Source organism: Ostrinia nubilalis, chromosome 20, assembly GCF_963855985.1.
Source record: "Ostrinia nubilalis chromosome 20, ilOstNubi1.1, whole genome shotgun sequence".
Lineage (NCBI taxonomy): Eukaryota > Metazoa > Arthropoda > Insecta > Lepidoptera > Crambidae > Ostrinia > Ostrinia nubilalis.
In genome coordinates this window covers 6051089-6063378 of record NC_087107.1, presented here as the reverse complement: position 1 = coordinate 6063378, position 12290 = coordinate 6051089, and the positions used below count along the sequence as shown (strand labels likewise).

The window sequence follows — 12290 nt, the reverse complement described above, 5'->3', positions numbered from 1 at the left end:
TCTGGAAATCGAAGTTATTATGACTACCATGTTATCATAACGAGAACGATATTTATTCGTGCTCAAGGCACTGTTGGCTTTTATTCCACATTCTTGTTTTGTTGATTCCAAAAAGTTTTCATGAAGTCTTGTTTTAAATGTAGACTCGCTAATGTATACTATACATACATTGTATAGTGTTTTATAAGTATTTGTATTTCCGCTGTGATGTAGGTACTACGAGTACAAAGTACAAACACGCAGTTATTTAGGTAGATACTTACTAACTAAATACGAGTGAATTGTGTCACCCGTCTCACTATTCTGGGTACGAGGAAATGATAAATCCAGATTATTTATTCTAATTGCTGGCGGAGGCCGTCTTGCTGAACACCTACAATAACTCACCCACGCCTTCTTTGTCATAAACAGAAATGGACTCCGCCAGTTTGCCATATAGAACCGACGTACTGGCACTCAAATCAAATTCATAAAGACAGCACCATTTTGACACACATCAAAACATATTGTTTGAACTTTTGAAGTGCTATGCGACCGTTTGCTTGAACGGTTTTTATGGACCCTAGACCCTCAAAATTTGCAGTACCTTGTCCTTGTGTTGTGAAGTGAAGACCAATGTCATCCACGCTCATTTTCGTGGGGTTGCCGGAGGATTCGAAGAGCTCTATCACAAAGTACGTAAGTCAGTCAATACTTTTTTTAACCCCCACCCTAAGCCCCCACACTTAGCAGTTAGCCACCACCATCCTATGCCACCACTTAAACTAGATTTCTATGCCTCTTTACTTATTTTGGTAGGTATCTGTAAAGTAAGTACAGGACATCCTTTAGCCCTAAAAACATACGAGGCATGAACTGGATCCAAAGTTACATAAGTCCTAAAGATAGCAAATTTATAAGAGTACCCGTTTTAAGTTAGCGCCTGTGGACCTTTATCTACCACAAACCGTTGGGACAACAACGACATAAAGGTGTCCGAGTTTACCATAAGGGGCTTCGTTAATAAGTAATAATAACTCATAATAATACAAAGCTACATATCCAAGAATTCCAAAAGCTTAAAATTAGTTACGTAATTTAAAAGTCGGAAAAGATCATCGTGTCGTAAATTAGACCAAGCACTTTTTTAACTTATGGTTTGTGAGAGAGTTGTCAACGCGGAAGTCTTTAAATAACTACTAAAATAAGATTTTTGTGTGCCCTAAATAACTGCACTATGAAATAGCTTAAGAAGTATCTATTGATAAATCACATTGAGGTATGCGGCTGTGTGGTGTGACGTAAAATGCCCCGAAACCTAACGATTTGGAATACCTATTCCGTATATACGTACCTACGTAGTAGCTGACTTAGCGATTCTTTGCCATCGTTACTGTTTAATAAAACCGTCAGTCTATATTAATCGAACCAGTGTACCTTGGTAATTGTAGGTACATTACTTACTCGTATATGACTCTCACTTCCTACATTATGTGCCCATCGGCCAGTTTACGATTAGGTACACCTGGAAACCATAATGTGATTTTCCGTTACGACGCTTACAGGAATGGATAAAATAGTGGATAAATAAGTTGCCACCACCAGTCAATGTTATTGTAACATAAATATGGAAATTATTCCCTTTTATGGATATATTCCTGAGTGCAAGGGACTTGAGATGCTGTCATAAAAGTTATTATCAAACAGAAAATTGACACTACGACCTTATATGAACGTGTACTGCGACTGTTTATTGGGGAATATTAATTTGGTAGGTGTTCAAATAATGGCAATCTGTGTTGTGCTAGTGTTAGTGTATTCTGAGCCTGAATTTTGCATGTTATTAAATAAATAAATAAATGTTTTAAGGTACAGTCAGTTTGCGAATTGTTGTGTTCGTTTCTAGATTAATTACATACTTAAGTAATGACGTTTCTGTGATCCAGAGAAGAGAGTTCTAGTTTTGATTAGATGGTAATAGGTTTGAATCCCAAGTGAGACATGTATAAAATTTCAAATCATTTAGTGCAGTCCTAGTCAGAAAATCGGATACGTATTTATGCATCGTACTGTCATGCTGTGCTTATTCTAATTGAAGGTGTAGGTTGGTCCAGATTTATGCGAGTCTAGACGTAGGCGGCGCGGGCGCATTTGCCTTGAGTGTCCCAATAAAGGAAGACAACGTTCTTGTTTATGTTTGAGTCGTTCATTTGCCCAATTTAGGAATTATTGTGAACCGTTTTGTCAAACGTATGAATTATAAGCGGCCAAGTTTCCCCACCTTGAAGATACACAAAAGGTTTCAGTCCAAACTAAAGGTTGTAAGTGGACATTGTCGTGCCTTTTAGAGGGGTACCATGATACCAGGTGTTTCGGGTAGTTATTACGATTTCGACATAGCATTGTATCGGTCGGACAATTTTCTTTGATAATTCGCTGCGCTAATTCACGTGCGATTGCAAGGAACAACGGTATAGAACAATAGAATTGTATCCTTTCGATTGTAACACAATAATTTTGTTGATTCGCTGAGTGACCTTTCTCTTTGGGTTGACAATGTTTATGTTATTCCCACAGGTTATTCCTGTGGTACATGTCCTAGGAAACGTTCACCAATTAGGTACCAACTAACGCCTTTGTTTTGTGGTTAATGACTTTTGGACGTCTCATGTTTTCAGAAATGGTTTTTCACTTTCAGTGGTTGCAATGATGCAATGATGTTGTTGCCTGCTCTATCAACTGCAATATATACTCAACATCAAATAAACCGCACCTTCCGCGACGCGAACTTTAACGATTTTCTTCTGACACAATCATGGTGCCCCAACAATATTGGTGTTATTTGAAAGCCCAATAAATATCCTTAAAGAAAAACACATTTAATTTCTTAATAAATGATTAACATATACCATAAATGTGACTTGAAAAAATACCTCACTTTGGGCCCACCTATGGGATAAATTAGACCAATTTTTATGGTTATAAAACCAAATAATGATCACACGTGTCCTCTTTAACAGATGGATAGCGATTAATCCCAACTTAACAGTTTTATAGCCATAAAAGTTGGTTCTAGCGTAACTACCTATTTTTTGAAGAAGTGACTCTGGATCCTTCTAAAGTCACATTTTTGGGGTAAAAACCTTTCCTTTAATGAAATGAAGGTTAGAACTAGACTTTTAAATGGTGCCAATATTGGTGGGAAGTGGGGATGCATACGTTTGAAAATGCTTGTCGCGGGAGGTGCGATTTATTTGATGTCGAGTGTATTTTTTTTAATTCATATCTCGTATGTAACTTGGAAACAACATAACTTACATTGGAAGTTATGGTAAAAAACAGTTTTCTCTGATTCGTCTTTTGAAGCTTAAATCGATAAAAATCTCTGCCTGTAATAAAAATGATTCTTAGAAACAATCTTTTGACGCTAACGTCATTAAATCTCTAAGTGTTTTCCTTTTGTTTGTAGGAAGTAATTGGGAAAGCCTTCGCAAGTAAGTGGAGCTACCTTCGCCGGCTTTGCTTAATGTTACAAAGAAGGGTTTCAAGTAGTCTTGTTTACGCTACTCGATACTTTCAATAATAATAGAGTCGTGAATATTGCAACGCTGTGCATTCCCTTTTGTCGTTACTAATAGGATTGTTAGGGCTCAGACATGACGAGGGTACTTAGGGCTGTGCAAAGGTATTGTAATTTTATCTTGTTACAACATAATTGAGTAGGAAATAGTTGTGAATTTGGTATGATGTAGCAATAGGGAGTTTTCAGAATTTCAGGCTAAATTGCCAAACTTATATGCATGTATGGTTACAATATTGTTAATATTCTTCTCTATCACCTATGGTCTCTGACATCAACTTGCCTAGTCGACCTTTTCGTCGTAAACAACATTAAAGTTGACGTCACATTATAGGCTCGACTCTCCGTAGCTTTATTATTGCAAAGGGTTCCACTACGTTCGCAAACTCAACAAATCATTGATTACACACCATACTAAAGTAAGGTAATGTTCTGTAAACAGAAAATTGGAAACTTAATTGCATTTTTATGGCCAGAATTTTTTTTTTTAAAAATAGAAGTTGTCTTGAAATTATTGGTCAACGGTGTCAGTCAACTACCAAATTCAAAGTTTATCAACCCTATCAGTGTGTAACAGGATAGCCGGGTTCACGTTCCGGGAAGCCGCGCGTCTGCGAGGGGATTATGAGTCCATCCGTGTGCGGCTGGCCTTTAACCCTTCACTGCCACATGGCACGGGGGACAACCAAACTACTTTATCCATACCTTACATACTAATATCAGTGTGATGTACCTACTTATCAATATTGCTTCGCTAATTATCAGAGATTTTACAACCACAAAGCCTTTTAAGGTACAAAATAATCTAGAAATCTTATTCTCGTTTTTATCATTATGTAGAGATTGCGCCGCATCCATTCGCTACAATAAAATTCAAACTTTGTTTGTTATGAGATATTGTGACAATTATTACCATTTAATATCTATGGTACCTATTAATAGAGATACCTGCCAAGATTATTACTGCTAATTTTATTATTAGAATTGAATCTACTTGCATTTTTTAAACTCTACACTTACGAAGTACTAGTACTAGTGTTTATTCTGTGCACATGCATAAGAATATACGAGAATTAATTACTATCAAATTGGAAATAATTCTACTTTGTGAGATACTTCGCGGAGCGGCATGCGGCACACTGAAATGATTAGTTTTAATTTTGGAAGACAGCATGGCACCGGTAATAAAACGAATGTTTTGTAATAATGACTTCTACTGAATATTTATGTCTATGAATCTTTTATGAATAAATCATTAATTAATCCCAACTATAATATTATAAATGCGAAAGTAACTCTGTCTGTCTGTCTGTCTGTTACGCTTTCCCGCTTAAACCTCGCAACCGATTTTGATGAAATTTGGCATAGAGATAGTTTGAGTCCCGGGAAAGAACATAGGATAGTTTTTATCCCGGTTTTTGAAACAGGGACGCGCGCGATAAAGTTTTTCTGTGACAGACAAAATTCCACGCGGGCGAAGCCGCGGGCGGAAAGCTAGTATTAAATAATAATGAGTGGGGAAATTAAACAATAACATGCATTTTTTTAACAATTATCTTCGTTTCGCTTATGTACCTACTTATTTAGTAGTTCTTTGCAGTATTTAAACTTCAATAAATGTTTGAACAGTTGCATAATTGGCTGCTACTGTAACTTTGAGTGGGTGTGGGTGAATGGATTTTTATAATAAGACTCTACATCACGGTCAAAATCGAAAGTCATACGCGAAATGTCGAAGTAATTTCGAAGCAGTCGTGGCCGAGCGGTTAAGGCGTCTGACTAGAAATCAGATTCCCTCTGGGAGCGTAGGTTCGAATCCTACCGACTGCGAAAACATTTTTAAGCTTTTTCTTTCTGAAAATAATTTGAATACTATTTTTTTAAATGTTAGTCTAACGCCGGTATTCTGATAAGACGCACTGGATACAAACTTTATCTAAAGTAGTATTTGTTCTGTGTTAAAGTTTATTTAATTAATTTTCTATAACATGCCATTAGTGCAAATAAAAGCTCGCAGCGGTGGGTTCAGAAGCTGACAGTCACGCCTTGCGCGCGGCTAGTGCTGCCAGATTTCTCATTTATAGCGGGACGTCCCATTTTTTACCCTCCCATGATGAGTCCCGGCAAACATCCTGAATACCTGAGCAGGAAAACCGAATATCGCTCTTTTTATTTATTCAAATTGTTTAAGTGTTGTGCATAAAATTAGGCAAATTATATGGCAATAAAATACGTACCATATGGTATTCTCCTCCAGTCAATCTTTGGGCCAAACAAAAATATGTAATGATATACCTATGTAAATTATGTAAAAAGAAATTAATTGTACCTACTTATCTATTTATTGAAGAGGTTTGATTGATCTCTCTGAAATTTTTTTAGCTATGAATTGATCAACATTCCGATTTTTTTGTCCCAATCCCGCTTCTTTTTAAATATATGTGTCGTCCCTATATAAATGAAACGGATCTGGCAACTCTACTCGGGGCGCACAATGGAGGCGCGCCCCCGCGGAAGCCGTTACATGCTCCGCTACACCTAGCCGCCTGCCCGCCTCTGCGTTCCTGGTAGAACTAACTGGAATCGTTCGAAAATCAGGAATTACTTATTGGCAATTTTCAAAATGAAAATTATGGAGTTATTGACAATTTCCAAAATGAAAATGATGGAGTTATTGACAATTTTCAAAATGAAAATCAAGGAGTATGTTGCCCTCGCGGAAGCCGTCACTTATTATTATGCTCCGCTACTCCTAGCCGCCTGCCCGCCTCTTCGCTCATGGTATCATTCGATCATTCGAAAATCAGGTATTATTGACAATTTTCAAAATGAAAACCATTAATTATCATATTTTTTACCCAACCTAATGCGATGTGTTATTAGTTGTATTCCAAAAGCATTAAAAGGGGCAAATAGAAATACCTTTTACCTCAAAGTTTGTTGTATACTATACAATACAACATTTATAAAACGGCAAGTTATTCAGAAAAGGCTCCTTTGATCGTTCCTCCTCTTTACGATCTGTTCATTAACACTCGTACAATGGTCTTAGGCCCATGGTATCAATTAGTGCTAGCCATACAATACTTCGGTTTTATTTGTTCTGACCAGAGCACGAAAAGAATGGCATATTATTTACGTCTTTCATAGGAACGTATCAAGAATTATTTGCTCTTAATTTTGACTGTTTCAACGCAATTTTTTTCTAATGTTTTTCAGTTGACTATTTAAAGAATTGTTAAGTAACTTCTGGGACAAAGTTCCTTTATAAAACTTCTGTAGGTACAAACAGGCTGGATGGATCTGGATTGTTTTATGGTTTAAAAATAGTGTTTCAATTCAGTAATACTGGTGGTTTTGCATTACGGAAATGGTTTTGAGGTTCAGCAGTGAGAATAAAGATGGTCATTGAGGTTTTTACACTTAACCTAGTGGTTAGGTAAGTTTCTGTTTCAAGTTTCCATACGCTTCTATGGAACCCGTGGGCACGGATATAGTGAATAAATTAAAAAAGTTTGATCTTGAACGTTTTACACAGTTCATCTAGCAGCTAGATGAACTGTGTAGCTAGATTCTAGCTAGTCCACAATCTAACCCAAACAAAATAGGATGTAAAATACACGAAGTACCTACTATGCTTCTTTCTAGTCATTATAAGTCATTAAGATCATTGAAAGTTTAGAGGAAGTCCAATGATGTGGCATTACCGATGATATGGACATAAAGCAGATTAGCAGACGATGATGGCCGCGCCGGGGCAAATCCGCGCGGATGTGTGGGCGGGCTGCGCCTGCGCCGTGTGCCTGTAATATCTTACTTACGATGGCTCTGAATTTCTTATTAACCGACTTAAAAGGCGGCTCTATGTACCACTGTATTGTTTTTTGAATACATCATCATCATTCATGCCAGCCTATGGCAGTTAAATGACATAAGACTCTCCTAAAATCCCAATCTCCCCAATCTTCGTCCAGCTGCTATCAGATATGGTCTCCATCTCTGATATTATTTGAAAGTAAGGTTGAGAAAGATTGGATCTAGGGTGAAAATTTGGGACTATAGCACAGTTAAAATTAATCCTTTAGTAGTTCCAGGTAAAAATCCATGGATTTCTGTTAAGATTTATACGACACAACACACCAATTGAAATATGTTTTTAATTATTAAGGTTGGCAGTGTTGGCACACAATAAAAAGAGAAAAGTGTAATTTGGTTCACTATAACTCCTTAAGCCATAATAAAGAAACGATAACGATATTTTATTCTAACTGTAAACCACTAATGAATGGCGTACTACCACATTGCTGTCACGTCATAAAGTTGTAGCTTTAAATTGCCCCCGCGAATTTATTGCGGTTGATGATAAACGCCAATTCGGGTTAAAAGATCGATATCATAGTAAATGGATAAATAATAGCGGGTATAAAAAACAACTGTCACTTTCACGGCGGAATAAGATCGCGGAGTGTCGGTCACCGTGACGCGGGTAGCGCGGGGTAATTGGGCCTATTATATTTGATGACCGCTGTTATTACAGTCGCCAGCTTCGGATGGCCTGTGCGAAATGATTTGGCGTTAGTTGCGCCGCTTTCAGATTGTTATTTTAACAGTCAAATAAAACTTAAAAATATTATAATATGAAGGTATTTCACACGTACGCCTGGGAAATATTAAACGGTTAGGATTAGCTTAATAACTATGATAAGAGTGTACGTATATTTCGTAAAAAAGTAGGGTTTGATCACGATTAAAACAGCAAATTATCAGCGTTTTTGAAAAACGCTCGCACGGAATGATCAGAAAAAGCTAATTAAAAAGTTTTAAAATGACCACTCTACTTATTCCGGTTAGACGCACAATAACGTCTCTTTTTCAAGTTTAAAAAGATGCTCAACTTGTACAAGTCTTACAAACCCCTGTTTATTGTCGTGGGTCACATAAAAATGGCGGCTACCCAACCAGGGAAATGACTAAGTTTCACCTGCACTAATGAGCTGTAATGGAGATGCGGTTTCATGCTACCGTGGTCGCCCCGGGCCACTGCCTTGCCCGATACCACCACTACCTAATCATTTGCTAATGGTCGTAGATGATTGATTCTTATATACTCAAACGGTGAGTAAACATCGTGTTTGAGATGAAACGTTTATGAACATTACTCTTAGCGGTTGTAAACCGACTATTTGAAGAAAATGCAAACTGATTTAAGGCTTTCATTACGTGGCTAAGCATAAAGATATAGTTGAAGTCTGGTTATGGAAACCGGTGAAACCAATATGCTAGAAGTATGGACTTGACTTTATTTTATAGGCATTTCATAAGATAAAAACTACTAATATTTGTGTAGTGACAGCTGGAAAAGCATGTCAATTGTGACGTTTGTGTAAAGCCTTTCAAAGTGTGTTCTCCCTTCCCCATTTTCCCCTATTCCTGACCCGTCCCGTTTCTCCGTAGAACGCTGTCGGCGTCGGAGTGCCCGAGTGTGGGCGAGTTGAGCTCGGAGGAGTTGCGGCAGACGAGCATCACGAGCGCCGGAGTGCCGAAACGCGGGTGAGAATGTCACTTTGTCTGTACAGCCCCCCAGACACAGAAAAGTTGCACTTTTTGAACGAATCGAAAATCGAATCCGTCATAACTCCATACAAAAAAGGCCTTTCGACCATTTTTCGACTGGTTTGCGATTTTACTAGTCTTGCACTTTGTCTAGACCCATAGTACTTACCAATTTACCATGAGCTTACGTTAGGTGTGCTCGCTAGCGAGTAGCGACTGCGTATGACAAATTGTACAGCGCCGCTAGCGGCTACTTTCAAGAACTAAATAAACTCTTCATAGATTTTTTGACATATGAGTAAACTCATGGTAAGCACACTGAACACGAAAAGCTCTCGTAATCGTATAAGTAGTTGTATTCCTTAGGGCGTTTTCTAATTAGACGTTTTGAGCAGAATGTCAGTCGTTCGTTTGCAAGATCACACTCTCTGTTAGTAATTGTTGTTTTTATTCTAACGCATTGTCACACAATGAGGGTTTTCGCGAATGAAAAATCCGCCAGATGGCAATACGTAGACGCGAAGTCCAAATGCAGCATGATTGGTTATTTTTGACATGACATTGACAGATATGTCAAAATCCACCAATCACGCAGCAGTCAGACCCCACATCCACGTCCCGCCATCTAGCGGATCTTTCATTCTCGAAAACCCTAATTTTCCGTGTGCGGTCCTGCAAAAAGACGACTAACGTCCGGCTGAAACCGAAAGCGCCCTTGTACATACAACCGTAGCGGCACTAGTTATAACAGTGGCGGATTTACAAATTTGCCGCTAGTAGGCCATTCAATTTTTGCCGCCCCTACTGACTTTTGAAATTCAATACGTTAGTTTAATCCCGTTATTAGTATGATTGTGAACTTAATGATATTTCTGTCAGTTACTAGATTATTATTGCAACCCGCTATGTAACGAAGAGTTTAATGTTGACCTTAAAACAGCAGTATGTACTAATCCTAAGGTGGGCAAAGGCATGACTTAAAAATGTGTGGTCAGTAAACATTGTTTTTGATAAATATTTTTTATTGGACTTAACAGTTTAAAAACAATACAAACAATTTCTATTAAAATATAACATGTTAACAATTCAGTTAATGGTGACAGACAATGAGATCAAATAAGTTTTACATTATTTTCTTGCGAGATTTTAAATTTGCAAAATCATTAATTAATATCGACGTACCTATGAAATAATTTTCATAAGTTCTGACTCTATGCACAAAAGAGATGAAGCATTAATAGGCCAGATGAATTAGATTTTAAATCGGAAATAATTCCTACAAAAGATTTTATTGCTTTAATGGCTTTAAGATCAAGACTTTCCTAGGTTTTCGACTTCGACGGAGTTGTGCTTAAGTGGTGGAGGCCCCCGAAAGGGGCGCTTTTTAGGTTTTCCGGTTATACCGCGTAAAGGACTTACCCTATCGAAAAGTGGTCTTCCTGACGGTTGAAGGGCATTTAATCTTGCATAATTCATATGTTTTGGACAAACCGTTCTCGTGCAAATGTTCGGCAAAGTAGAAAATATGTGTATAATTAATGACCCTCTCCACGTCCAATGGCTCGTTACCCGTAGGCTCCCAAGCCTTGTAAAGGGTCGCCTTAACCAGCGTATCCCTGTCAAGGTATCTCACGAGTTGGATTCGCTTATCCTTGTTCGTCCCAGCCGTTCCTTAACCTCGCACCTGTTGCTGCACCTCTTCCTGGCACTCTCCTGAACGACTCTGTGTTACCTAATGTGGCTGCCCCTCTTCCTTGTACCCTCCTGTACGATTTCATTGCTTAGCCATATGCCTGGTCCAAGGTTCGACCCCACAAAATCAACTTCGTACGCGTGAAAATAGTTTAAATACTATTTTCCGTGCTTGCAACATTTTTCTTTACTGCTATTAGTTGTAGAGTAATAATTGTATATATCCTATAGCCTTCCTCAATTTAGATAGATAGATAGATAGATAGATAAATGGTTTATTTGCAAAACACATTGACACACAAGAAGCAAAACGTAAGATTAATAAACACAGGAGTAGCAGGAAAGATATAGTACATTACAAAGAGAAAGAAAGAAAATCCTGCGCGCTAAGGTATAAGTGTGCCGCAGCGATGCAAAAAAGCAGAGAGCTCAGTGTAGACACTGCTCTGAAATGAGCAGAACACTGATTTTCAGCTCTTGCTTGAAAAAAAAGAAGGAAAAAAAAGAAGGAAGACGCACGTGTATGGTAGAGAATAAGGTGGTGAAAATGTTGTAATATTGTAAACCTACATAAATATCAGAAATTAGGGAAATATAATAACTATAACTATTGTCCTTATATGGTTTATACATACATAATATACCATCTGTCTATGAAAAGGAGTATGAGACTTAATAGTGTAAAATGGAGAATTTAGTTACCTACTTTATATCCACAATAATTTTACATGGCTGAAAATGATGATGACGATGAATCCCAATCCCAACTAATATTATAAATGCGAAAGTAACTCTGTCTGTCTGTCTGTCTGTCTGTCTGTCTGTCTGTCTGTCTGTCTGTTACGCTTTCCCGCTTAAACCTCGCAACCGATTTTGATGAAATTTGGCATAGAGATAGTTTGAGTCCCGGGAAAGAACATAGGATAGTTTTTATCCCGGTTTTTGAAACAGGGACGCGCGCGATAAAGTTTTTCTGTGACAGACAAAATTCCACGCGGGCGAAGCCGCGGGCGGAAAGCTAGTATAATATAATATTTTTACATAAATAATTTATGAGCTATTCAACACAAAAATAATTATTTCAATCAAACTAGTAATTCTTGAGATTAGCGCGTTCAAACAAACAAACAAAACTATTCAGCGAAATACGTTAGCTGCGATCGGAGGATCGAAAAAAAACCGAATATACTTATAAAAGATTTAATTAGAAATTAGAAAATTACATGAATTACTTATAATTAAACAAGATGAGACCTAATCGAAGTATGATTATGGAATGATAAAATAATGAACTATAGTTTTTAGGAAAATGTCGATTGACGTCACTTTCACTAATTGCACTTCGGATCATTGCACTAATGTAGGGCAGCAAGTCAGCGATCTTCATACTGGGCGACAGCGTAATTCCTCCCCCCTTAGAACGGCAACTATTTTATCACGTTGAGTGAAAATGTTGCCGGGATCGCGTCATGATGTTGCTGATCTC

General features: G+C 37.8%; 1 protein-coding gene and 1 non-coding gene across 5 annotated transcripts in view; both read left to right on the top strand.

Moving 5' to 3' along the window:
• Window positions 1-419: 419 nt before the first annotated feature.
• The window catches only part of LOC135081515 (microtubule-associated protein Jupiter), a 202967-nt gene continuing 191096 nt past the window's right edge, over window positions 420-12290 (top strand). For 2 of the 4 annotated variants that reach the window (XM_063976238.1, XM_063976242.1), the window contains exons 1-2: window positions 420-674; window positions 9014-9109. In XM_063976238.1, coding sequence (XP_063832308.1) covers window positions 616-674; window positions 9014-9109 — 155 coding nt within the window. In that variant the 5' untranslated portion in view covers window positions 420-615. The remainder of the gene's footprint in view (window positions 675-9013; window positions 9110-12290) is intronic. The other 2 variants (XM_063976237.1, XM_063976240.1) reach the window with 2 other exon arrangements.
• Trnas-aga (transfer RNA serine (anticodon AGA)) lies at window positions 5308-5389 on the top strand. Its single transcript has one exon. It is a non-coding gene; the product is annotated as a tRNA-Ser (tRNA).